This window comes from Canis lupus, chromosome 10 (assembly GCF_003254725.2).
Source record: "Canis lupus dingo isolate Sandy chromosome 10, ASM325472v2, whole genome shotgun sequence".
Lineage (NCBI taxonomy): Eukaryota > Metazoa > Chordata > Mammalia > Carnivora > Canidae > Canis > Canis lupus.
Window position 1 is genome coordinate 23,161,778 of NC_064252.1, and position 26,906 is coordinate 23,188,683.

The following is a 26,906-nucleotide window of genomic DNA, read 5'->3' on the forward strand; positions in this document are numbered from 1 at the left end:
AAAAATAAAATAAAACATGGGATCCCTGGGTGGCGCAGCGGTTTGGCGCCTGCCTTTGGCCTAGGGCGCGATCCTGGAGACGCAGGATCGAATCCCACGTCGCGCTCCCGGTGCATGGAGCCTGCTTCTCCCTCTGCCTGTGTCTCTGCCTTTCTCTCTCTCTCTCTGTGTGACTATCATACATAAATGAAAATTAAAAAAAATAAAAATAAAAATAAAAATAAATAAAAAAAAATAAAACTTGATGGCAGGGGGCATCTGGGTGAGTCAGTCAGCTGAGCATCTGCCTTTGGCTCAGGTCATGGTCCTGGGGTCCTGGGATCAAGCCCCATGTTGGGCTCCCTGCTCAGTGGGGAGTCTGCTTCTCCTCTTCCTCTGCTCCTCCCCCTGCTCGTGCTCATGCTCTCTGTGTGTCTCTGTCTCAAATAAATAAAATCTTAAAAAAAAAAAAAAAAAAAACTTGATGGGGGGTGGCTCAGTCAGTTAATCATCCGACTCTTGATTTTGGCTCAGGTCATGATCTCAGGGTCATGAGATCGAGCCCTGCGTCAGGCTCTGCCCTGGGCATGGAGCCTGCTTGAGATATTCAGTCTCTTCCCCTCTCCCTCGGCCCCTTCTCTCCCCTCTTGCATGCATACTCTCTCTCTCAAACAAAATGGGGATCCCTGGGTGGCTCAGCGGTTGGGCACCTGCCTTCAGCCCAGGATGTGATCCTGGAGTCCCAGGATCCAGTCCCACATCCGGCTCCCTGCATGGAGCCTGCTTCTCCCCCTGCCTGTGTCTCTGCCTCTCTTTCTGTGTGTCTCTCATGAATTAATAAATAAATTATTTTTTAAACTGTTTTTTTTGTTGTTGTTGTTATTTTTTTCAAACAAAACACCGCTAATGAGATGTCCCTTCTCACCCAACGGGGAATGTTTCAAAAGCACGTGGTAACTGCGTGAGGTGGGCAGGACGAAAGTGGCCACGGGCCTTCCCAATACGTGGGGGTGTACATGGACTCCATTTACACACAGACTGCTCACCGCTGTACCTCTAGCACGTGGGACAGTGTCTGGCACAGAGTAGGTGTTCATTAAAAATTAGTAGAGTGAACACAGGATTAGACAGATCTTTCTGGAAGGTAATTTGGCTATTTTTTATTTAAAAAGATTTTATTTGGGATCCCTGGGTGGTGCAGCGGTTTGGCGCCTGCCTTTGGCCCAGGGCGTGATCCTGGAGACCCGGGATCGAATCCCACGTCGGGCTCCCGGTGCATGGAGCCTGCTTCTCCCTCTGCCTATGTCTCTGCCTCTCTCTCTCTCTCTGTGTGACTATCATAAATAAAAAAAAAAAGATTTTATTTATTCATGAGGGACCCAGAGAAAGAGGTAGAGGCATAGGCAGAGGGAGAAGCACTTTCCCTGCTTTGGCAACTTAGAACAACAACAACAAAACCCCCTAAGAACATGTATTCTTTGTGGGCCAACAATCCCAATTTTAGAAATTTTCTTGCAAACATAATCAAACTAGTTTTCAGAGATACGTGTACAAGCGGGTTCACTGCAACTTGGCCGTTTGCTCACTCAGTGCTGGGGAGACAGCCCACGCGGACGGGTAAATTTTCTGTTCTTACGAAGCATATTGTCCAGGGAGCGAGAGAGATGGATAAACAAGAGAAAATCAAGTGTGGGAGCCAACCTGAGTCTGCATCAGCAGGGGATGAACAATGTGGCACCACGCAGCCACGGAGAGTTTGAAGTAGGTCTACATGTGCTAACACAGAAAGACGTTGTACCTCTGCTGTGCTGAATGAGAAAAAAATGTTATAGTAAGTATCATATGGGTTGATTTAACTTGAAAAATATTTTTCATTTGCCTCGAAAGGCCTATAAGGAACATTCTAGAAGGTCAGGAGTGGTTAATGGGTGTGGATATCATCAAGCATTTTTTTCTTCCTTTTGTGCATTATTTGCAGGTTTTCCAATGAACATGTATTATGGGGCAGCCCTGGTGGCTCAGTGGTTTAGTGCCACCTTCATCCTGGGGTGTGATCCTGGAGACCCGGGATCGAGTCCTACATTGGGCTCCCTGCATGGAGCCTGCTTCTCCCTCTGCCTTTGTCTCTGCCTCTCTCTCTCTGTGTGTGTCTCTCATGAATAAATAAAATAAAATCTTTTTTTTAAAAAAAGCTTACTTAAAAAAACAAACATGTATTACGTTTCTGACCATAAAACAATAACTTTTTTTTTTAAACAATGACTTTTTAATAGTCATCCTGATGAGTGAAAGGAGCCAGGCATAAGAGAGAACATAGTGTACAATTCCATTTACATGAAGTCAAGAACAGGCAAAACTAATCTATGGTGATAGAGGTGAGAGGAGCAGCTAAGTCTGGAGGTGGGGGCGGGTATTGTCTGGGAAGGGGCACAAGGGAACATTCTGGGGTGGTACAGATGGTGGTCGCCAGGTACATAGGTATGTAAACAGACACCCAGCTGAATGCTTAAGATCTGTGCACTTTCTGGTACATAAATTAGAACTCGATCCTACAAGATAAAATTAAACGAAACAAAGCATCATTGCATCAGACTCAAAACAGCCAAGAGCGAGGATCCTAATTAAGACCCAGATTTAGGGCTGCCAGGAGTCCTTGGTTGGCCGAGCCCACGGTGGAACTGGAGGGGCCAGTTTGCTAGGGACAGGGATAGTATCACAATTGAAAACAGGACCGGTGCATTTCAGAGCAGATTATGGAGGCTTAACCAGCCAGGCCCCTCAACTCAGTGCCACAACAATTTAATAGACACGTGTTCGGGCCAAAATACCATACGGCCCGGGTGACCAAAATAACCTAATCTCATGCAACCTGTCAGAGGGATGGAGAACAGGCCTCCACTCCATCAGACAATTCCAGGAATCCGGGGTCAGGGAGGAGGTGATATCTGCTCCTGAAGCATTGTGGGGGCCTTAGGCAGCAGGCCGTGGACATCCTGCAGGGCTGGCCACGGCTGTTCCCTGCCAGGAGCAGGTTCAAGGCCCCGGGTTATCACTTGAGTCAGGTCTGGCGGGAGGGACCAGGCCCACGTGGCTGTGGGCAGGAAGGAGCCCTGGTCCTGCAGAATCTCCTTTCACCCAGAAATAACATCCCTCCTGACAGCTGAGTTTATCAGTGTGATAGCAGATTTTTTCAAAACAATAACAGCAGGTTCTAGCAGCTTGCACACCCGCACTCCACAAGGATGGGCTGGCCCCGGTGTCAGGGCGGCTGCTGTCCACACCTCTGCTCTGGGGGATGGGGCACCCCAAGAAGGACCTCTCCCAGTCTGGCTCCCTGTGGTCTCTACGCTCCGAGGGCGAAGGAGGGCCCAGGTACATGTTCACTCCCTTGCACCCTGCACAGCAGGCGCTCAATAGATACCTGGTTCACGGACAATGAATGTCCCCTTCCCTAACCCTTCCCATCTTCACAACAACCCTTGGACAAGTACTGCTGTTCCCATTTTCCAGAGGAGGAAAATGAGGTCAGGCAGGTGATGGGGGGCCCCCCAGAGGGACCTCATGTCTCCTTCCAGGCCCGCGGTTGCCCTGTCTCAGGATGGCTAATCACAGATGTCTCAAACACCCCCCGCTGCAGCCTCGAAAAATGAGGAGGACCCTAGGGGACCACAGCATTTTGGGAATTTAAAGAAAAATAATTTCTTTTTCCTTAGAGTTCTGTCGTCTTATCCTCCCTCCTGAGGAAGTGCATGTGTTACTATTTCCCCACTAATAATGAAAGAAATGCAAAGTAAAGGGGCGGGGAGCCCGATGTGGGACTCGATCCCAGATCCCTGGATCATGCCCTGAGCCAAAGGCAGACACTCAACCTCTGAGCCACCCAGGTGTCCCCCCTCTCTGGTCTCCTTAACAACACCCCCTTCCCGTCCCTGCCTGCCCCCCGCAGACACTCCCTTGTCTGGTACAACGGCCTCTGGTACAGTTGTGGGGAGCGAGGGGTAAAGTCCAGCGGGGCTGGAGGGAGGAATGAGGGCTCATCACATTAGGGCCCATTCGCTCTCGCAGTTTTGTTAAATTCCATCTTGAAAAGCGCTGCAAGGCGAGGCGAGGCGGGCAGACCCTTTGCGATGGAGAAACCAAGGCCCAGGAGCCCCGAGGGCTGAGCCCAGGTCCCGAAGAGATGATCAAGTACCCAGACCTCTTGTTGGGAGAGAGCAGAGTGCAGGGCTGGGAGCCCTCCGGGTGTTTGCGCTGCGCACTCCTACGGGGAGCTGTTCTTTTCTCCTTGGCCTGGTGGTGAGGGGCCCAGACGTGGGTGCTCACGGGCAGTGGGAGAGGCACCCAGGTGACTGGCCAGCCCCTCCCACGGGCTCCCTGAGCTCCCTGAGCTGCACCCGCGCCTCTCAGCCTCCCCCACCCCCAGCACCCCCCAGGGCCCTCTGCCTTCCCCCTCTGCTTGTGCACAGCCTGCCCACCTCCAGCTGCTACAAAAGAAAGAGCAGCAAACCCCGAGTCCCCCAGACCTGGGCTCAAATCCCCTCTGGCATCTGGCATTCCCTCCCTCCATCCCGCAGGGCCCCCAGCACAGGCAGTATGGGGGACTTTGGATGCGAGTGTTGGCACAAGGGCTCCATTTCTGGGCCTCGTTGGCACTGGGGTGGGGCGGGACCCCTGCTCTTGGGAGATCAACCCCCCATCTCTCTCTCTGGCTTTGTGTCTGTGCTCGGGCGCCCTTCACACAGGGCGGTGGGCTGGGGAGGGCGATTTCCCATGAATCTCAGATGTGTCTGGAGAGAAGGTTTGGACTCTACTGGACTCTAGACTCTTCCCTCCAACCCTTCAACCCCCATCCCAACCCATCACCCATCAAACCTCGGTCCTGCCATGGAGTGAACACACACACACACACACACACACACACACACACACACACACACAGCGTGTGCTCGTCATCTGAGTGCTTCTCTTTCATTAATAATGAATAATAACAATAACATGAATGCTGCTGGAAACCACCCCCTGTGCCTGGCCCCTTGCTGGACTGTTCCACGGGGCCCGCAAGCCCCCAGCTGGTTCTATTTTAAAGAGGAACTGAGCAGAGAGGCTAAGTATTCAAAACCACAGCTTGTGGGCGGCTTTCAGGGACAGAAATTTGTTTTTCCCCCACCACTGACTAAACACCTACTCAGCTTTACCTGGTGGAGGGTCTGAACACCTGGGACCCCCCAGGGCCAGGGGACAGTCAGGGAGCCCAGCAGGAGGGTAAAGGGCTGGGGTCCCTGCAGGCACAGGAATGGGAGAGAAGGCAGGTGGGTATGGGGGCCCAGATTGGAAGCACAGAAAGGGCTCACCCAGCTGGCTGTTCTTGAGGAGCAGCAGGTGAGGAGCAGACCATTGCCTCCCACCAGCTCCAGGCACCCAGGAATCTCTCCAGAGGGTCACACAGCCCTGGGCAGGGACTGTTTGCATCTCTGAAAGGCCCTCTCAGGCCCACAATTCCAGAGAATTGTCTCCACCCTCTGCTGTGTCCCTAAGCCCCCCCCCCCATCACCTAGCCAGATGAGGCTGAAGGGGCAATGTGACCCAGGTATCCCCAACCCCCAGCTCGGGTGTCCACCCTGACCTGGGGATGGCAGGAGGCTGGGCCCAGCTCCCAACAGCTCAGACTCCTGGACAGCACCGCGTGGCATTCTAGGCCTTTCTTACTACCCCTGGGCCAGGTCCCCTGCTGTGTGCCAGACCTGGGACAAGGTCCTGAGATAGGAAATGGAGGTGCTTGGGGGTTATGTTTTCTGCCCAGTGTTGCACAGCCAGAGGGCTGGCAGGAGGGAGATTTGAGGGCAGGCCCGTGGGACTCCTAATCCAGTGCTCTCAAGCCTGCTCAACCATGTGGAAGGTGAGGGGGCCTGGGTGTGTGGGAAAGGAGGTAGAGAGGCTCATGGTGGAGGATGGCAGGAAAGGACAGGTGTACAAAGGGCCTGGCCCAGAGAAGACACACCATTGGTTTTGAAGAAAAGAGGATGTAACAGAAGAAACTTGTAGACAAAAAGGTGGAATGAAGGCCCTGGTGGCAGGCGTGGGGAGGTCAGAAGTCACTGGCCCCGCGGAGCCTGTGTGTATTTTCTTAAAATATTTTATTTATTTGTTTGTTTGTTAGAGACACACAGAGAGAGGCAGAGACACAGGCAGAGGGAGAAGCACGTCCCATGCAGGGAGCCGGACGTGGGACTCCATCCCAGGTCTCCAGGATCATGCTCTGGGCTGAAGGCAGGGCTAAACCACTGAGCCACCTGGCTGCCCAGGTTCTCACCATTTCTGAGCCCCCAGGGACTCCACTCCTTTGGCCCCAGGCCAGGCAGCCTGCCCTCTGGACTTCAACCTTATCCCCCACCCCCACCCGCCACCAGAAATGGGCATAACAAAGCCAGAGCTGGGCCCCAGCGTGCAGCCCCTCCCATCCTGGTAGGTGTTCAGTCTGGATCCTGGTTCTCTCATCCCCAAGCCCTGCCTCTGGCCTCGGTGCTGCAGGGTGCTGAGGTGGGGATGCTAGAAATGGCGGGGGGGTAGTTGCTAGAGGCTCTGAAGGTGGGGCAGCCCGCCTGGGTGAACATAGGTCTGTGCCTGCTGCAGGGCAGGACCTGCTGGGCTCTCGGAGCCTGGGCCTGGGATGCATGGGGGTCTGGGTTCCACAGTAGCCTGTGAAGCCACTGGGGATTCACCAAAGGCCTCAGGGAGCAGGGGGCTGGGGGGGCTCCATTAAAGTTCTTGATGGTCCTTTTTTTATTTTTTTATCATATCTATTAGGATGGCTGTTGTTTAAAACAAAAACAAAAACCCAGAAAATATATATTGGCAAGGATGTAGAAAAAATTGAAATCCTTGTGCCCTGCTGGTAAGCATATAAAATGGTGTAGCCACCATGGAAAACAGTATGGCAGTTCCTCAAAGAATTTAAATTAACTTATCATGTGATCCAGCAAATTTACTTCTATATATCCAAAAGGACTGGAAGCAAGATTTCTTTTTTTTTTTTTAAAGATTTTATTTATTTATTCATGAGAGACACAGAAGGAGAGAAAGGCAGAAACACAGGCAGAGGGAGAAGCAGGCTCCATGCAGGGAGCCTGATGTGGGACTTGATCCTGGGTCTCCAGGATCACACCCCGGGCTGAAGGTGGCGCTAAAACCGCTGAGCCACCACGGCTCCCCAAGATTTCTTTTTCTTATTATTTATTTATTCATGAGAACCACATAGAGAGAGGCAGAGATTCAGGCAGAGGGAGAAGCAGGCTCCATACAGGGAGCCCAATGCAGGACTCTATCCCAGGACCCCTGGCATCACGACCTGAGCAGAAGGCAGATGCTCAACCATGAGCCACCCAGGTGCTCCCAGTAAATAAATCTTAAAAAAAAAAAAAAAACAAAAAAAAAAAACGTTAAAACCACCACTCACCGGGCAGGATTCTTATGAGGGTTCAGTGAGAGGAGTTCTGGCCCACATCTTGCACGCAGGAGGTTGGGCTTTGTGGGGCTGTTGCCTGGGCAATCATAGAGGGCCCTGAGGTTCAGACCAGCCCCACAACTGGCTTAATGCTGCTGTAGCTACCTTAACATTCTCTGTACTTTTTGAACAAGAGTATCTGCATTTTCGGGACACCTGGGTGGCTCAGCAGTTGAGCGTCTGCTTTGGCTCAGGGCGTGATCCTGGAGTCTTGGGATCGAATCCCACATGGGGCCTCCTGCATAGAGCTTGCTTCTCCCTCTGCCAGTGTCTCTCTGTGTCTTTCATGAATGAATAAATAACATCTTTAAAAAAAAAAAAAGGAGTATCTGCATTTTCATTGCACTGGGCCCCTCCGATTGCGTAGTTGGTTCTGGCCCTCGGCCAATGTGAACCTGCTGGTATTTAGGAAAAAGGACCCCAACTTTGTGCAGGAAGAGCTCAGAGCAGGGAGGTGTACAGCGGGGGCAGGGAAGGACATGGGGGCCTGACGGGGATGGAGGAGCAGCTGGGTCACCTGCGGAGAGGGGAGAGGGCCACACCGCAGAGGTGGAGGAGGGGCCCTGTCCACGCCCAAGTCAGTATTTCAAGTGTCCCCTGGCGGAACCTACCCCAAGGAAAGGAAACCTGCAGTTGCTGATAACGTCTCATCCAGGGATGATGTTTCTTTTTTTTTTACTATATGTGCTGCCGAAGCGAGCACCAGGGGATGATGTATCTTGAGCACCTAGGAGCCCGCGGGGCGAGGCCCGATGCGCATCACCGGCGTGGCCTTCCTTCCCGGTCTCATTCCCCTCGGTGGTTTAGGGTGAGAACACAGAGAGCGGGGCGGGGCGGGGCCAGGAGGGGCGGGGCGGGGCCGTAGCGGGCCAGGCTCCCCTTACTGCTGGGTCCACTAGATGGCGCTAAATGGAAGCGATGAAGAAGAACCGCTCGCAGGGAGATTTCGGGAAGCCTCCAAAGCAAAGCTCAGAGCTTCGCCTAGAAGATGCACCTGTCTCTCCAGGAGGCGACCCTTTATCTTCCAGGGAGGCAGGAGTGTGAATGGTCAGGTTCTTGGGGTTCAGATCCAGACTCTGCCACTTGCAAATCATACAAATTTTCACTTTAAAAAATATTTTATTTATTTATGAGTCACAGAGAGAGAGGCGGAGACACAGGGAGAGGGAGAAACAGGCTCCCCGAGGGGAGCCTGATGCAGGACTCCATCCCAGGACCCCGGGATCACGACCTGAGCCGAAGGCAGACGCTCAACCACTGAGCCACCCATGTGTCCCAAATTTTTACCACTTTTTAATTGAAGATAAAAAGATAACTAAGTATCATTTTGTTGTTGTTGTTGTTGTTGTAATATAGGTCTACTCATGAGAAGGATGGGATTCTTTTTTGGGAGGAGGTGAGGGGATAGATTTCACTTAATTGGGGTTCAAGTTAGTGCGTTCTTCTCTGTTGTCCAGTCAATTGCAAATGATCAGAGGTATAAACCATTCTCAGTTTTCTTAAGTTGTAAAAAACGTGGCAGGCTGGATTGGCCCAGTGGTTTGCTGTCTCCTGACCTATAGTCAATAGCGTACTGACTGGCAGAGGGCTGGCAGAGGGAGAAACAGGTTCCCAACCAAGCAGGGAGCCTGACGCAAGGCCCAATCCTGGGACTCCAGGATCACGCCGAGCCGAAGGCAGAGGCTCAACCACTGAGCCACCCAGGTGCCCCCAGGAAGTGGATTCTCAGCACACACCAAACCTGCTGGTACCCTGACTCCCCAGCCTGCAGAACTTTGAGAAATAAATCCGTAGTGTGGATGGCAACCAGTCTCTTGTTATGGTGACTTGTTATGGTGGCCTGGGCAGGCTAAGACCCATGGGTTCAGCCAAAATGTGAGACCCCTCCCTAGGGAGACAGACTACTCATTAATTCCATTAGTTAACTTTCTGGCCAACCATCTACACGTGTATTTTCCTACACTCCCTTTTGCTTCTTATCTCAGGGGCATTCCAGGGTTTTGTTTAGAAAATGCACCTTTTTTGGAGCTTCTCTCTTTTGCTTGGTGGGGAGTATTTGTCCTCATTTTACTGGGGATGGCCCCATTCATCTATTCTTACCTTGTAAGAATTCCTCACTGTTTTTGTCTGTTGGGAGTGTCTCTTCTAGTTTTCCAACTATGTCACAGATTTGTAGCAGATGGTCATTTATGCAGAAACCAAGTCTGGAAACTGATCCATTCTGGGTAAAGACTACTTCTGTAATTTAAATATCTCAGCACATAGAGTAATGTCCTTGAAAAGAACTTACACCACTGTATTTCATTTGCACCATTTTTTAAAAATTTTTATTTACTTATGATAGTCACACAGAGAGAGAGGCAGAGACACAGGCAGAGGGAGAAGCAGGCTCCATGCACCGGGAGCCCAACGTGGGACTCGATCCTGGGTCTCCAGGATCGAGCCCTGGGCCAGAGGCAGGTGCTAAACCGCTGCGCCACCCAGGGATCCCTCATTTGTGCCATTTCAACTTAGTCCTTTATACAATTATTATTATTCAAAACATACAAACTGGGATTTGCCATAACCTGTGCTGTGACATCACTAGGTAATTTCTCCTTTGTCACTCTACCCACGGGCACTACCTGATGTGGGCAATGCATCTTGCCCTGTTTGCAGGATCTTCCAGCACCAGTGATGATGTGATATAGTGAATTGATCCTCAGCACTTACAGAGGCATGAGTTGGAGACAGATTATTTTTTAAAAATGTATTTTCTTTATTTGAGAGAGAGGGGGGAGGGAGAGAGAGAGAGAGAGAGAGAGAGAGAGAGAGAGAGAGAGAATGAGCAGGGAGGAGCAGACTCCCCGCCAAGCAGCAAGCCTGACACAGAGCTTCATCCCAGATCCCTGAGATCATGACCTGAGCCAAAGGTAGACACTTAACCAACTGAGCCACCCAGGCGCCCTGAGACAGATGTTCTTCAGATGTTCTTTTTTTTTTTTTAAAGGTTCCATTTATCTATTCATGAGAGACAGAGAGAGAGAGAGAGAGAGAGAGAGGAGAGAGAGAGAAAGGCAGACACAGGCAGAGGGAGAAGCAGGCTCCATGCAGGGAGCTCCACGTGGGACTCAATCCCGGGACTCCAGATCAGGCCCTGGGCTGAAGGTGGCGCTAAACTGCTGAGCCACCAGGGCTGCCCACAGATGTTCTTAAGGCAAATAGTTTCAGAGCAATTCTTCTATTTAGATGCTTCTGGTATTTAGACTCCCGAATGATTAGTCTTCTACTGTATTTTTCTATTTCTTTTGTCTTTTCAGTGAGATTTTGGGTTATGAAGAGAAATACATATGTTGGGTAGCTCTGGTGGCTCAGCAGTTTAGTGCCTGCCTTCGGCCCAGGGCATGATCCTGAAGACCCAGGATCGAGTCCCACGTCGGGCTCCCTGCATGGAGCCTGCTTCTCCCTCTGCCTGTGTCTCTGCCTCTCTTTCCTTCTGTGTCTCTCATGAATAAATAAAATCTTAAAAAAAAAAAAAAACTAACTAAAAAATGCTAAGTAGTCTGGTTGTCTGATCCCCTCCTTGAAGATTTTTTAAACTAGATTTACATGGTTAGATAAGCAAGAAGAGTCTGTTTTCTTTTTTTTTTTTGAAAACTTTTTTAAAGATTTTATTTATTCAAGAGAGAGAGAAAGAGAGAGAGAGAGGCAGAGACAAGCAGAGGGAGAAGCAGGCTCCATGCAGGGAGCCCGACGTGGGATTCGATCTGGGGTCTCCCAAGATCACATCCTGAGCTGAAGGCCGCGCTAAACCACTGAGCCACCCGGGCTGCCCCAAAAGTCTGTTTTCTGTCTTTTCTTTCTGGGGACTACCTAGCTCCCAGTTGATTCTTCACATTGGTCCCAACTCTTTTTTTTTTTTTTTTTTTTTTTTTACTATTTGCTCTTCCCTGTTAGGTTGATCTCCCCCCACTGGCTGTCACGAAGCCTTCTCATACTTTGGGTGCTGGTGATGCTCTTTGGAATGGCATGTATGGGGATCCCTGGGTGGCGCAGCGGTTTGGCGCCTGCCTTTGGCCCAGGGCGCGATCCTGGAGACCCGGGATCGAATCCCACATCGGGCTCCTGGTGCATGGAGCCTGCTTCTCCCTCTGCCTGTGTCTCTGCCTCTCTCTCTCTCTGTGTGACTATCATAAAAATAAATAAAAATTAAAAAAAAATTAGTGGAATGGCATGTATGCTTCACAAGGGCAGGGTGTGGTAAAACATACACCTTCCTTGGTGCTGGTCAGCAGGAATTTAAAATCTTTTCCATCCCCTGAGTGATGGAGATTATGACTCCCATTTCTCTGGGATTGTAATTGAGAGGATGGGATGTGCTTCTGCCCAGACAGCCAGGATGTATCAAAGCAGGGAGGTAATATTCTGTTTCTCCTCTTTCGTGCTGCTTCTAAGTGCACTCTTGTGGTTGACAAACATCTGGAATACATGCTCTTTCATTTTGAATTATTTCAACAATTTGAGCAGTTACTATGTGCTACACAAAGTGCCTTTCTTTTTTTTAAATATTTATTTATTTTTTTTTTAAACTCTTTTTTTTTTTTAATTTTTATTTATTTATGATCGTCACAGAGAGAGAGAGAGAGAGGGGCAGAGACACAGGCAGAGGGAGAAGCAGGCTCCATGCACCGGGAGCCTGACGTGGGATTCGATCCCGGGTCTCCAGGATCGCGCCCTGGGCCAAAGGCAGGCGCCAAAGCCCTGCGCCACCCAGGGATCCCTATTTATTTATTTATTATTTATGATAGACATAGAGAGAGAGAGGAAGAGACAGAGGAGGAGGGAGAAGCAGGCCCCATGCATCAGGTGCCCGACGAGGGATTTGATCCCGGGTCTCCAGGATCGCGCCCTGGGCCAAAGGCAGGCGCTAAACCGCTGTGCCACCCAGGGATCCCAAGTGCCTTTCTTTTTAAAAAAATAATCTTCCTGGGGATCCCTGGGTGGCTCGGCGGTTTAGAGCCTGCCTTTGGCCCAGAGCGTGATCCTGGAGTCCCGGGATGGAGTCCCACGTCAGGTTCCGGCATGGAGCCTGCTTTTCCCTCCTCCTGTATCTCTGTCTCTCTGTCTCTCTCTCTCATAAATAAATAAATAAATAAATAAATAAATAAATAAATAAATAAATAAATAAATCTTCCTAATAACCCTTCAACGTCAGCGCTTTTGGGGCACCTGGGTGGCTCAGTTGACTAAGCATCTGCCTTCAGCTGGGGTCATGACCTCAGGGTCCTGGGATCCAGCCCCAAAACAGGCTCCGTGCTCAGTGGGGAGCCTGCTTCTTCCTCTCCCTCTGCCCCCCCCAACCTGCTCTTGTTCTCTCTCTCAAATAAATAAATGAAATCTTAAAACACACACAATGTAAGTGCTATGATCCCCAATTTGAGATACAAAACTGAGGCTTAGATAAGGGAAGTGACCTGTCTAAAGCCACACAGCTAGTGGGTTTTGGAGCAAGGATCCAATCCAGGTCTGGCTCTAGTTTTAAAATTCTCACCGGGGGATCCCTGGGTGGCGCAGCGGTTTGGCGCCTGCCTTTGGCCCAGGGCGCGATCCTGGAGACCCGGGATCGAATCCCACGTCGGGCTCCCGGTGCATGGAGCCTGCTTCTCCCTCTGCCTGTGTCTCTGTGCCTCTCTCTCTCTCTGTGACTATCATAAATAAATAAAAATTAAAAAATAAAATAAAATAAAATAAAATTCTCACCGGGCTGAGCTGCTTCCTAACAGTTTACAAAATACAGCTTGAGAAACTAGACCCGCGCCATGCTCAGGGGACACTTGACAAAGGAGTACGTATTTTACCTTTACTGATTATTACAAGCTGAGCACATGTCACCGGAGAACAGCAAGCCCCGCGATGTGGGCGCTACCGGCGGCCCCAACCTTGCAGACACCGAGGCCCAGCAGCAGAAGGGACCAAGGTCGGACAGGACCCAGGATCTATAGTCATCACCCGGCTCTGCCCCCCACCGTCAGGCTCAACCTCGCGCCCCGACCCTTCTCGACCTCATTTCTGGGCCCTGAAGGCTGCGAGCCGCCCGGGGAGGGACCGCCAGCTCATCCTAGGACCTCCCCTCCCTGCACGTGGGGCGGGGAGCTTAGAGACCCGCCTTGAAAACGTGACCCGGAAGCAGTCGCGGCGCCAGCGGCCGCGTCCTCGGTTGCCAGAGCACCGCCCCGGAAGCAGAGCGCGGCGCGCGGCGGGCAGGTCCGCGGGGCTGCGGGTGGCGTCCTCCTGCCGGCGCCGGAGCGGGGCTGGAGGCAGGGCCGGGGCGCGGCGCGGGGCCGCGGTGCTCCGCGCTGCTCGGCGCTCCTCCGGGCTCGGCGCGCACAGGTGAGGCCCCGCCGCGGAGGCCGCCTCCCGGGACGAGGGTGTGGCCGCTCCGGGGCGGGCGAGTGCGCATGCGCGAGCGAGTGTGGGCGCCCGGGTTTCGGTGGCCGCGGCCCCGTGGTTTAGGTGCTGCTTGCGGGACCCGCGTCCTCCAGGAAGCCCGCGCTGGCCACTCTGCCCGTTATGCCTCCGAGCTCCTGTGACTTTCCCTGTGCCGCCCGCTTGTTGTAATTGCATTCTTATTAATACTGGTTAGCCCGGAATTGCATCGCTCTGGGCTCCCCCCGCCCCATTCATTTGCAGCCTGTATTGTCTCTATGGGCATCTTTTGCAGGGCGCGGTGTACCTGTGGCGACAGCTCTGGTCTGGAGACAGATTCGTGTCCCCCGCCCTGCTTGCCCTTCTCAGCGGGATGGGACCAGGGCAATGGGACCAGGGCATTTCCCCTCCCTGTTTGTCAGTCTAAAGGGGGTGGGGATGCGGAGGTCGCCCTGCAGCGCATAGAGTAGCTGGGGCTTTAGGGGGGCTCGTTCTAGAAGTAAACGCATCTTATTTGTTGTAAGCAGTGTAGGGTTTGCAAAGAGGTTCTTTGTTCATAAAAATATTGAATGAGCACATTTTGGTGCTGGGTTGTGACGGTTACAAAAAGATTGGACTTACTCTGTGCCCAAGGAATTGCAAGCATTGCTAAATAGTTGCTGTAGAGCCTGACAGTGTCTCCCAGGGGGGTGTGGAGATAGATGGTGGCCATATAGTTGTGCAGAAGTTGTCATTTACGCTATTTTTCTTTTTCTTTTCTTTTTTAAATTTTTATTTATGATAGTCACACAGAGAGAGAGAGGCAGAAACACAGGCAGAGGGAGAAGCAGGCTCCATGCACCGGGAGCCCTACGTGGGATTCGATCCCGGGTCTCCAGGATTGGGCCCTGGGCCAAAGGCAGGTGCCAAACCGCTACGCCACCCAGGGATCCCTATTTTTCTTTTTTTAAAAACAGATTTTATTTATTTATTCACAAGAGACACATAGAGTGTCAGAGACACAGGCAGAGGGAGAAGCAGGCTCCCTGCAGAGCCCCATGCAGGACTCGATCCTAGGACCCGGGGATCACACCCTGAGCCAAAGGCAGACGCTCAACCACTGAGCTACCCAGGTGCCCCTCATTTATGCTATTCCGTATTATTTTCTTTAAACATGGTACTTTTTCCTTTTCAAGGAAGACTAGGTGGAAAGGAATCGAAATGCCCTAGACTCCTGGCCTAGTTGGGACTTTATTGAAAGTGATAGTGAAGTGACTTAAAGTGTTTGGGATAGCAGGGTTGGGGACAGAGAGAGCTCCTGTTGTTTATGGCTGGACCCAGAAAAGTGCATGGACTCTATGAATGTCACCCCTTCTCTCTGTTTGCCATTTTCCCTGAAACACTGTCCTGGCTTTTGTCTGGAAGTAGTCATAACTCTGGGAAGTGAAAGGCCTTTTGGCAAAGGTTTGTCCTCCTGGGGTTGTAGGTGTCGATATTCCCTGTGGTGTTCCCTCACTCAGTGGAGATTCACTGAACCCCATCCTTGTCTCCCAGTTCAGGTCCCTGGAAAACACTGTGAAAGTCTTGGAGGGTGTGCCTGTTTACCGCTTTCTCTCGCCGGCAGGTCTAATAGCCCCTGTAGGGCTAGGCCATGCCTGATTCACTGCTTGGCACAGACAGCTCTTGTTTGATTGGTTCTGGAGGGAATCTACGTCTTTATTTTTGTTAATTCATCAAATATTGATCGAGCACCTGCTATTATTAGATGCTATTCTGGATGCTGGGGATTCAGTAGGCAATAACGCAGAACGACATCTCTGCTCTCCTGATGTGAGATTCGTGTGTCAAAGACAGGTAATCACCAGGGAACCAAATAAGTGAACTAGACCAGTTCTTTTCAAACTTGAGCAAAGGTAGGACTCTCACCTGACAGCTTGTTAAGATACGGATTCCTGGGCCCCACTCCCAGAGTCCAAGGGTATATATCCACATAAGGGGTTGGGGGAAGCTCAACAATTTGTTTTTTTTTTTTAGTATTTTATTTATTTATTCATGAGAGACATAGAGAGAGAGGCAGAGACAGGCAGAGGGAGAAGCAGGCTCCATGCAGGGAGCCTGATGTGGGACTTGGTCCAGGGTCTCTAGGATCACACCCTGGGCCAAAGGCAGGCGCTAAACCGCTGAGCCACCCAGGCATCCCAACAATATGAATTTCTAATGAGGTCCTGGTGACGCTGGTATTGTGGGTTCATGGGTCATGTCTCAAGTTGGCGCTGGACTAAACAATTTTGTGCAGCCTGAGTGCCACGGAGAAGTAAAGTGACAATGTGACAAGTAGGGGGCATTAAGATTGGGATTGGGAAAGCCAGACTGAAGAGTTCACCTTCGAGAAGGGGCCAGATATCGGGGTGAGCAAAGCTTTCAGAGGATGCAGCTTGGTGGTTGTGAGGAGCTAAAGGGCGGCCAGGAGCTGGAGGGCTGATGGGTGGGGAGGGTGCTGGAGGCAAGACCTGAGAGGTGATGGGACCCCAGATCACATGGGGTCCACCTTGTAGGTAACGGGCAGACTGGGAGTTTTGTTTTGTTTTAAATATTTAATAATTTATTTGACAGAGAGACAGAGCACAAGCAGGGGGATGGGCAGGGGGAGAAGCAGACTCCCATGGAGCAGGGAGCCTGATGCCAGGCTCGATCCCAGGACCCTGAGAGCATGACGGGAGCTGAAGGCAGACACAACTGACTGAGCCACCCAGGTACCCTGATAGTTTTATTCTGGGTGCAATGGAAGCTTCTAGAAGCTTATGGGCAGGGTGACATGATTTGCTTTGTGTGTGTGAAAGGGTCAGTCTACTGCTAGGCAGAGAATGGGTGCAGTGGGGTGAGGGTGACGCTAAGGAAACCAGTGGTAGCCTGTCACGGTCGTCCGGGATTACGGGGATGCTGGGGGGAGACACAGACAGATCTGGAATCTTCTGGAGTAGAGCTGGCACAATTTGCTGCCAGATGAATCAGTAGTCCCTTCCCCATCAGGACCACGGCTGAGCTTTGTTGGATTGCTAAGGCACTTTGCTGCCGGGGCTTCCAGCCTGTGGAGTGCCCCTCTTGCCTCCTTGGAGCAAGGCCACGAGCAGCTCGTCCCAGGCAGCTTCGTGTCTCCTGCACGGACCCAACACTGAGTGGCTGTCAGCGCTGAGTGGCTGGGTGAGAGGCTAGGCTGTGGAATCCTGTCCTCAAGCGTCTGAAGGTCCTGCCCCCGGCCCGGGAGGTGGGACCCGCATCGTGTTCTGAGAATAGCCAACTCCCTGGTTTGCGAATGACCTTGCCCCGGCTGGCATAGCTCAGGTGGTGACAGCCCACGACCCTCCGAGCACCTGCAGTGTGAGATCAGCACACAACTAACTCTGTTGCTCTGGGTTTGGTTTTATGGTGCTCAGTTTGGGTTTTTAAAATTTTTTTCAGATTTTTCTTTAAATTCTAGTCAGTTGACATACAGGGCAATATCGGGCTCAGGAATAGAATTGGGAGATTCGTCACTTAAGTACAACACCCAGTGAGCATCCTGACAAGTGCCCTCCTCTGTCCCCATCCCCCATCTCCCCATCCCTCCCCAGCAGCCCTCAGTTTGTTCTCCGTCGTTAAGAGTCTCTTATGGTTTGTTTCCCTTTCTCCCTCCTCCCTGTAGGTTCACCTGTTTCGCTGTTCGCTTGTTTTGTTTCCTAAATTCCACATATGAGTGAAATCATATGTATTGATTTCGTATTTGTCCTTTTCTGACTTATTTTGCTTAGCATAACAACCTCTAGTTCCATCCATGAGGTTGCAAAAGGCAAGGTTTCATTCTTTTTGATGACTGAGTCCTATTCCATTGTGTATATACAGCACATCGTCGTTACCCCTTCCTGTGATGCTCGGTTTTGAAAGTAGCTGACCGAATGGCTTATCATTTCAGTTCACGTGAACCACTAGAGAGGTAGCCTACTAAGTTCATTACCTGGTACTGCTAACTTCACTTTTTTTTTTTTTTTTTTCTGTTTCACGAGGAAGTAACAGGACAACGATCAGACATCAGGTATTTCATTATTGATTTTTCTGAGGGAAAGGGCTTAGTATTTCTTAGGGTTGGGAAGGAGCTGGTCCTTGGCCAGCTGGTCCCTTTTTCTGTTCTGCAGACCATTTCTGAGCCCCCTCACTGTGCCTGGCCCTGGTTGGGTGCTGGGAAACAGACGATCAGCGCCCCCTCTCAGGGTCACCAGACAGCTGACACAGTGGCAGGGGAGGCAGTGTCAGTGTCCTCAGGTTGCAGTGTGCTCTGCCTATTACTCTCTGAGCGTCACTTTCCCCATCTGTAAATGGGGAGAATACCTGCCTTCTGGTAGCTCGTGAGCCAAAAGGATGCATGTAGTAGAGGAGAATATGCACAAACTGCCCAGCCCTGTGCCTGATGGATTCTAGTGCTTCATAAGTGGAAGCTATCGTTTGGGTGATAATATCAATATGTAATTACCTACCCCGCGAGGGCGGGGCTGCTCTCCAGCACTGGGCTAGGGGCCTGGGAGGCCCGCTGGGAGAAGGGGCTGAAGTGCACGAGTGTGCAGGGCCGAATCGGGGAAAGTTTCAGGGCTCTTCAGGGGAAGCTAGTACACTTGTTTCAAATCCAGTGAACTGTTTGGCGTACTGATGGTGTTCCAGGGACACACCTGCCTGACCTTGCAATAGTCTTCAGCCATACTGCGAGGGACCTGTGGCTTTCATGCCTATTTTTATCATGGGGGAGACTGAGGCCCCAAGAAAACTTGCGAGTACCCATAGACAGGAAAGCACTGGAGATGGACTGAGTCTCCAAGCTTCAGGTGCAGAGGAACTGCAGTCCCTCTGGCTCTTCTTCTTTTTCTTTTTTTTTAAAAGATGTTATTTATTTATTCATGGTAGACAAAGAGAGAGAGGCAGAGACACAGGCAGAAGGAGAAGCAGGCTCCCTGTGGGGAGCCCGATACAGGACTTGATCCTAGGACCCTGGGATCACAACCTTAGTCAAAGGCAGATGCTCAACCACTGAGCCACCCAGCTGCCCTCCTCTGGCTCTTCTGAGGCTGCCTTGTCATTGGTGCTCAGTAGTGGTCATCATGCTGGTTTGGTGCATTTCTGGAAAGAGGTCCTGTGTCCCTTTAGGGGACAGGTGGCCTTAGTTCATTTCTTTCCTTTTTTTTTTTTTTTAAGAGTTTTTATTTATTTATTCATGAGAGACAGAGAGGCAGAGACACAGGCAGAGGGAGAAGCAGGCTCCCTGCGGGGAGCCCGATGTGGGACTTGATCCCGGGTCTCCAGGATCACACCCTGGGCTGAAGGCGGTGCTAAACCGCTGAGCCACCTGGGCTGCCCCGTTTTCTTCTTTTTTAACCATAAGTAACTGTTTTGTCCTTTTGTTCACTACTTTATTGTGCTCTGTCTCCCTCACATATATTTAAAACTCTCTATAGGTTCTTTTTCTGCTGGTATCTAGGAAGGTTGTGTCTTGTATTAGTTTCCAAGGGCTGTACTATCAGATGCCATGAAGTGAGTAGCTCAGTAAGGCCAGAAGTCTGAAATCAAGGTGTTGGTGGAGCCGAGCTGTCTTTGAAGAATCTAGGGAGGATTCCTTGCCCCTTCCAGCTTTTGGTGGACCCAGACTTTTCTTGGCTCATGGCAGCATAGCTCTGATCTCTGCCTTCATGTTCACGTGACCATCTGTCCTGTGTGTCTGTTGTACCTGTGTCATTACATGGCATTCTCTGTCTGTGGATGTCTCTGTCCAGGTTTCCTCTTCTTTCTTCTTCTTTTTTTTTTTTTTTTAAGTAACATGCACACCCAATGTGGGGCTTGAACTCATGACCCTGAGATCAAGAGTCACATGCTCTACCGACTGAGCCAGCCAGGCACCCCTCAACATATCTTTTTTGAGAATACAGTTCAACCCATAACATTTACAAGGAAGTGAGTCTTGTAAGCAAAGAGTTGAATCAAAGGACTGATCCTTGAGGATGTGTCTGTTTTCTCAGTTTCACAAGGAGTCGGCATTGACTCCCATGTGCCAGTGGGCTGGGTACTGGAGCTAATGGGGCTGGCCACATGGACTGTGAGGGTTGTTGCAAATGCTCACACCTAAATCTAGAAGGAGTCAGTGCGATGAAAAGGAAGCAGGTGACAGAGTCCTCACCTTGCACACTCATGCAAGTAAAGCTTACTTGAGCATACTCAAAGAAAGTATGCAAAGAGCTAAAACGCAAGGTAGGAAGTTCTGTGTGCCAACAAAAATAGCAGGAGATGTATTATAACAGAAGCTTAAGTGGAGGGAAAAGGTGGGGAGAATGGCTCCCTGGGGTAGGTGGCCTTTGAACTGCATCTTTGTGATCTCGGAGCTGGATGAGAAGCGGTGGGGTGGGGAGAGGCCTGGGGTGGAGGGTGGACAGCCAGCAGGTGGAGAGCACGGTTGCGCATGCTCATGGAGCAGCAAGGAGGTGGGATGTTCCGCCGAAGCAGGGGGCATGTGAATGAAGAAGTGGCAGGGCAGCTCGGGAAGTCCAGCAGGACTTGAAGTGTGATAGAATCAGAAATATCTATCACAATAAGGAGAGCATCTTGTGGCATGCAGCTGTTCAGCAGAAGATGCCAGCCACTGAATACAGCAGCTCCTCACGGTTTCGCTGTGTCCACAGAACTGTCTCTTGGTCTTGTGCCGTGTACATTTTGTCTGTGTGTTAATTTTCTTTTAGGCACGAGGAGTCCCTGACGCTGAAGCGAACTTGGATGTTCCTGTTGGCTCTATGGTGGGTCCGTCCAGCCTGAGAGGTTGGTTTTCCTTAGTGCCCACTGTTCCACAGCAGAAGGAAAGGGCCGGGGGGAGGGTGGGGGTTGACCAGAAGACCTCACCTCGGAGGCTCCATGTCCTCAGTAAAGTGAGGATGAGAATACCTGCCCTGTCTGCCTTATTGGTTTTGGGGATCATACCTGGGAAGCATTTTCTGACAGGTAAAGCATAGGGCACAGATAAGGCTCAGGCCCCCTTAGTACCCTGCTGGGTCACTGCAGGTGGGATTTCAGTGGGGGGTGGGGTGGGGGGGTGCCTGCCTGGGGGGTGGTTCTCCCTCAAAATTCCGGGTCTGCAGTTGGACTCTAGGGGGCAGAGTTGGAGCAGGATTGGGCAGGGATGCAGACGCGGAGGCTGAAGTCAGGTAGAGAACCGTAAACTCCCTAGGGCTCCGCCTGGGTTTTGACACCAGGTGGGGTTTGCTGGTGAGGGCTGCGGGGTAACAGCATGTGGGGATTCAGCTCCTGTGCGGCTTCTGCCATCATTTCTGTGCGGTGGCTGCTGACTTCCCATGTTAACAGCCTCATATTGTTATACCGCAGCTTCTCGCTTCTTTGCACAGGGGATTCTGTTTATTCCTTACCTTACCCATGGGCATGGACATCATCCAATGAGGGCCAGGTTCAGAGGAGGCAGCAGACTGTGTGAAAAGAGGTGGCCCTTCGGAGTAGAGTCACCCTGGGTTCAAATCAGGGCTCCCTGACTCCCGTCAGTCTGTTTCTTCTTCAGGCTCCTAACTTTTGAGGCTTAGCTTCCAAATCTGTAAAGTGGGGATGATGGCAGCAATAATACCAAATATTTCTTGCGTGCTTTCTACGTGCCAAGCACTGTTCTCAGTGTTCACTCGTCGGATCATCACTGTAACCTGGTGAGATGAGTAAATACTGTTGTTAAAGGTAAAGAAACAAGTTTAGAGAGGTTAAGTAACCTGCCCAGAGTCACACAGCTAGTGAGTGCTGGAATTGGGGCTCGAACTAGAGCCGTTCTCTACCACAGTTCCACCTCTGTGACACCGCCACTGCTGGGCAGGGTGAGGAGGCAGTGGGCTGATTTTGTGTGAAAGCTCACGGGAGTGCCTTCTCTTTTCCCTCTCCCAAGGCAAGGCAGACCTGGGTGCCCATCTTTTTTTTTTTTTTAAGATTTATTTATTCATGAAAGAGAGAGGCAGAGACACAGGCAGAGGGAGAAGCAGGCCTCCTGTAGGGAGCCCGATGCGGGACTCAATCCCGGGACCCCAGGATCACGCCCTGAGCTGAAGGCAGGTGCCCAGCCCCTGAGCATGCAGGGATCCTTGGGTGCCCATCTTTTAACAGACTTGGGGCCACAGTCAGTCAGTCTGAATGGAGCATGTACCACATGCCAGGTGCAGTGCTAGGCCCTGGGCCCAGAGCAGCAAAGAAGAGCCAGCCCCCTGCCCTCTAGCAGGGACAGGAGTGTAGGAGTGCCGAGCAGCTGTGTACCAGGTGGGGAGTCAGGGAGGCTTTGTGGAGGAGGTGACATTCACCTATGCTGGCAGATGAGTGGGCTTAGCCAGGCAGAGAGGGAGGGGAGTGCCTCAGGCACAGACACCAAGCACGTTCTAAGGCCCTGAGGTCGGGTATGGGCAGAGAAGTCCGGTGTGGTGAGAACACAGCAGGTGAAGGAGAAGCAGGTGAGGGCCAGGGGTTTGTGAATTTTTTTTTAAAGATTTTATTTATTTGAGAGCGAGCTTGTGCATGAGCTGGGGGGAGGGGAAGAGGGAGACGGAGAAGCAGTCTCCCTACTGAGCAGGGAGTCTGATTGGGACTCGATCCCAGGACCCAGGGATCATGACCTGAGCTGAAGGCAGATGCTTCACTGCTTCACCAACTGAGCTACCCAGGCACCCTGGTCTGCGTATTTCAAGTGTCCTGGGGAACCAGAGAGGCTAGTAAATGGGAGTGTTGTGGTCAGATAAACACTTAAAGGTCACCTCACTTACAGAGAGTGAGTTGGAGCAGGGCAGGGGAGGAAGCAGGGAAGCAGCAGCCCTTGGTGGGGGAGGTGCTCCCATTGGGATAGGCTCCACCCACCCTTGGGAAGCCAGCTCCAGGGCCCCCTGGTCAGGACAGTCTTCCACAGCTACCCTGCACAGGCCCCCTCCTGTCTCTGCTTTTGCAGCCCCAGGTGCTGCCTCTGCCTTGTGGCTCCTGTCACCATTGCAATGCATGTCGGGTGGTGACCAGTTGCTGCCTGTCTCTGCCCCCCGCCCCTGCCCCAGTAGGCCAGGATCTCATAGTCTTGGTACAGCTGACATTTTGGCCTGGGTGACTTGCTATGGAGGGAGGGGGGATGGTGTCTGTGGGCAGCACCATGGCCTCTGGCCTCTACTCACTAGAAGTATTCCTGCCCCCAGTTGTGACAACAAAAGACAGGGCCCGATGTCCTCTCAGGGACAGAGTGGCCCCTGGCCAAGAACTGCTGCCCGGGCAAGTGGAGCGTAGGATGCACCAGGGGAAGTTTCTTGCTCTTGACATTTCAAAGCACTAACAGGTTGACCTCTTCCAGGATTATGGCAGGAAAAGTGAAATGGGTCACTGATATCGAGAAGTCAGTGCTGATAAATAACTTTGAAAAGAGAGGATGGGTCCAAGTGACAGAAAATGAAGATTGGAATTTTTACTGGTAAGTATTAAAAAGCAGGATCTGATTGTTTTTCTGAAGCCGACCTATCAATCTTGTGAATGCTGGTATCCCGGGTGCAGGCTGCATTCTCAGGGGACGCCTCCCGTTACACATCTTCCATTCCCAAGTCTCCTCCACCGCACACGACGAGAAAGCCCTTGGCTCGTACACATTGTGGGGTGTTCCCATGCTCCTGTTTATCAGCCTGGTGGCAGAAGTGCTGGGATGGTTCTGCACACAAGCCAGCATGGCTGAGACTGCAGGGCTCTGGGTGAGAAACCAGAGGCCCCCCTGCTTAGCATTCTCAGTGCCTTACTGCCAGGCGCTGGGGAAGGCACCTGTGGGGAAGGATCTGTGCCCTCTTCGCTTCTTCTCACATGGCAGAGGCTGCCAGTAGGACTGGTCCACAGCACTGAAAAGTGAATGACAGGAGGAATAAAAAAGAAAGCAGCGTTTGGCGCTGACACCCTGGTGGTGCTCCCTGCAACTGGAAACATGAGCATTGCCATAGACTCCTGCCCTTGTCCTGTCTGCCTTCACAAGGTGAGGTCCTGTGTCCTCCCCTGTGCAGGCCTGGTCTGCCCCTGCCTCAGGGCAGCCCCCACACTCTGGCAGGGTTGTATGCTGAAACAGAGCCATGAGAGCCTCCTCTGCTGGGGCCTCCCCATGCCTCTGCAGCTCCTGGGCCCAGAACATGGGGTGAATCTCCAAGGGAGGGGGAGTTGGTGGCTCTCTGGAGGCTTTTTTACTCTATGCACCTGCCCTCCCTGAGACCTGCTCCCCGCTGCTGCCTTGAGAGATGTTACTTGGCCTCCTTCTCGCCACTTCTTTCTCCCCCAGGCCCCAGAGCAGTTGGCACCTTTTCTCCTGTTGACCTACTAAAACATTCTTGCTTCTGCACCTTTGTCAATGGTGTGCTTTCTGTCCTCTCAGCCCATCTTTGAGAGGTGCGATGCATCCCGCGGTTAGATGTCCAGACCGCAAAGCCAGGTCATGCCTGGCCTCACACCCTGGCTCCCGCAGTGCTGTCTGTGTGGCCATTAGCAAAGGACTTGACCTTTCTTTGCAAATATGGTTGTTTGAAGTTTGAATGAGTCAGTAAAGCAAAGAGCTTGGCGTGTGATGGGTGCTGCATAAGCACGTGCTGTCTCCGTCCTTCATGCACCAGCTCACAAGCTGCCCACCCCAGAAGCCTCCTGTGCTTCCAGACGCTCAGCCTTTCTTTGGTGTCAGGCGGTGAGTGCTGTGTGCCATGATTTGTGATTTCCCTGCCTGTCCCCTCTTTTCATGTTACTGTGAGCCCCGTGACAGCGAGGACCTTGTCTGGCTTATGCCAGCATCCCAGAGCCTGGCCCTGGCTCAGATGCAGAGTAGGCTGGAATGCAGCTTTTGTCTTCAGCAATGATGGGAGGGATGACCCTTTCTTTGCTTGTGTAGCAGTTTAAGGTACCTGTGTTTTAAACCACAGCCTAATTTTCCTTGAGGAGCATGGAATGCAGGCAGAGAAAGCATTTTCAGAGAAATGCAGCACCCATGTGTGGCTTGGCATCACGTTTATATATTTCTCTAAGGTAGAATGAAGTAATACAGCCAGAGCCCTGCTTCCATGGGACTCTGGGAGAAAGGCTGAATACAAGTATTTTGTAGGGGTGCCTGGGTGGCTCAGTCAGTTAAACAGCTGCCTTTGGCTCAGGTTATGATCCCAGGGTCCTGGGGTCGAGCTGCCCCACTCCCTGCTTGTGCTCGCGTGCTCTCTCTCTCTCTTTCTCTCAAATAAATAAATAAAATATTGAAATGTCATTAGAGAAAAAGAGTGTTTTGTACTTACTGCTTTGTGTCCCATGGCTCCGTGCCATGGGTTTAGCCAATACTCAGTCCTTTTGGCTTCTCTGAGTGATTAATCAACGCTTGGGAGGGTGCAGAGCGCCTCCCTTCTTCGTGCCACATAAGAAGCATTTCAGAGCTAGTCTGAACAAGAGAGAGAGAGAGAGAGTGGGACTGTATAACTTTGGATATTAGCTCTCTTGAGAGCTGTTTTAAGCAGTGTCTTTAAGCAGTTTTTAACTAAGTCTTAAAAACTGATCAGCGTAAAATATTGGCGGCTAAATGTTAAATGGTTTGGGAAAGGTAACTGTTAACTGGGTAGATTATGGGATAGCCATTAAAATAACTGTGACAATTATAAAGCAGCTCAGAAAATTGTATAACAATAAGTGTGAAGAAAAACATACTATGAAACTGTTCTGATCACGGCTTGCATATGGGCAGGAAATAGGAGCAATGAGAAACGCGAAAGCCATGGCTGTGCTGGAGGGGGTGTATTAGTTTTTTATGGCCAGATTGATGGCGTGTGACAAACACCACGAAACTTAGGGCTTAAAGCAACTTCTTTGTTTTTGAGAGCATTTTTTTTTTAAGATTTTATTTATTTATTCATGAGAGACCCAGAGAGAGGCAGAGACACAGGCAGAGGGAGAAGCAGGCTCCCTGTGGGGAGCCCAATCGGGACTCGATCCCAGGACCTCGGGATCATGACCTGAGCCAAAGGCAGACACTCAACCACTGAACCACCCAGGTGCCCTGAAACAACTGTTTCTACAGCACATGCATTTATAGGTTTGGCTAGGTGGTACTTTTGGTCCCGCAGGACTTAGCCGATCCTGCCTGGGCTCACTGGTGCATCTGCTGTCACCTGGGGGGGTCAGCTGGGGCTTGTCTGGTCTTGGATGCCCTCGGCTAGGACAACAGTGGCTTCTCCGCACATCTTTCCCATCCCTCCAGCTGGCTAGCTGGGGCTTGTTCTTCTGTGGTGGCTGGGGTCCAGGAAGGCGGGTGGAAGCTCTGAAGGCCTTTCAGGGCTAGTCTCGAAGTGGCACAGCATCGCTTCTGCCACATTTTTGGCCAAAGCAAAGCCAAAGTGAGACATGTCTGGGCCTAGGCCTTAAGAACCTAGCAGCTTCCATTTCCTTTATGGGAACCTGTTACGGGAGCCACAACTGACGTGTGAGAAGCCTGACGACCCGGCACTGTCTTGCCGGAGGAGCTTGTATAGGTGTCGTGTGCGCCAGTTGCAGCCACGTCTGGCCTTCCAGCCATGCCTGCCAAGGTGCCAGACATAGGAACAAACCCGTCTTGGACCCTCCAGATTAGATTAGCCACGGCCTGAATACCACTGAGTGACCTCAGTGGGTGCCACATGGAGCAGAAGCATGCTCAGCTGAGCCCTGCCCCAAATCTTGATCCACAAAACCATGATATGTGATGCAATGGTTGTTGTCCTGAGTTGCTAACACTGGGCAGTTTGCTCTGCAGTAATAGAGACCCAGAATATATGTTGTCACATACCTCAGGATGGTAGGAAACGAGCTCATTATTTTGAAAACCAATAAAGGGAAAGAATTAAGCATTTTGTTAGTCTCTCCTGTATGAACTATGTTTTGGGTGTTCAAGTTGATGATGAAAGAAAATTTCTCCTTGTGGAAATTTTCCTGCCAGTACTTGAAGGAGAAACGAAAGCATAGAAGACACCTGTTTGCCTCCCTTAATGACATAAGG

General features: G+C 51.3%; 1 protein-coding gene across 14 annotated transcripts in view; it reads left to right on the forward strand.

Annotated features, from left to right (window-relative positions):
* Positions 1-13,701: 13,701 nt before the first annotated feature.
* Positions 13,702-26,906, forward strand: part of TTLL1 (TTL family tubulin polyglutamylase complex subunit L1) — a 46,547-nt gene continuing 33,342 nt past the window's right edge. For 7 of the 14 annotated variants that reach the window (XR_007413727.1, XR_007413730.1, XR_007413728.1 and 4 more), the window contains exons 1-2: positions 20,615-20,667; positions 23,235-23,351. Coding sequence is in view for 7 of the 14 variants with exons in the window: in XM_049115753.1 (XP_048971710.1) it covers positions 21,482-21,576; positions 23,235-23,351 (212 nt within the window). In the remaining 7 variants the exon portion in view is untranslated. Of the gene's footprint in view, positions 13,850-20,613; positions 20,690-21,008; positions 21,073-21,437; positions 21,605-23,234; positions 23,352-26,906 lie in introns of those variants that run through there. The other 7 variants (XM_049115753.1, XM_049115756.1, XM_049115757.1 and 4 more) reach the window with 7 other exon arrangements.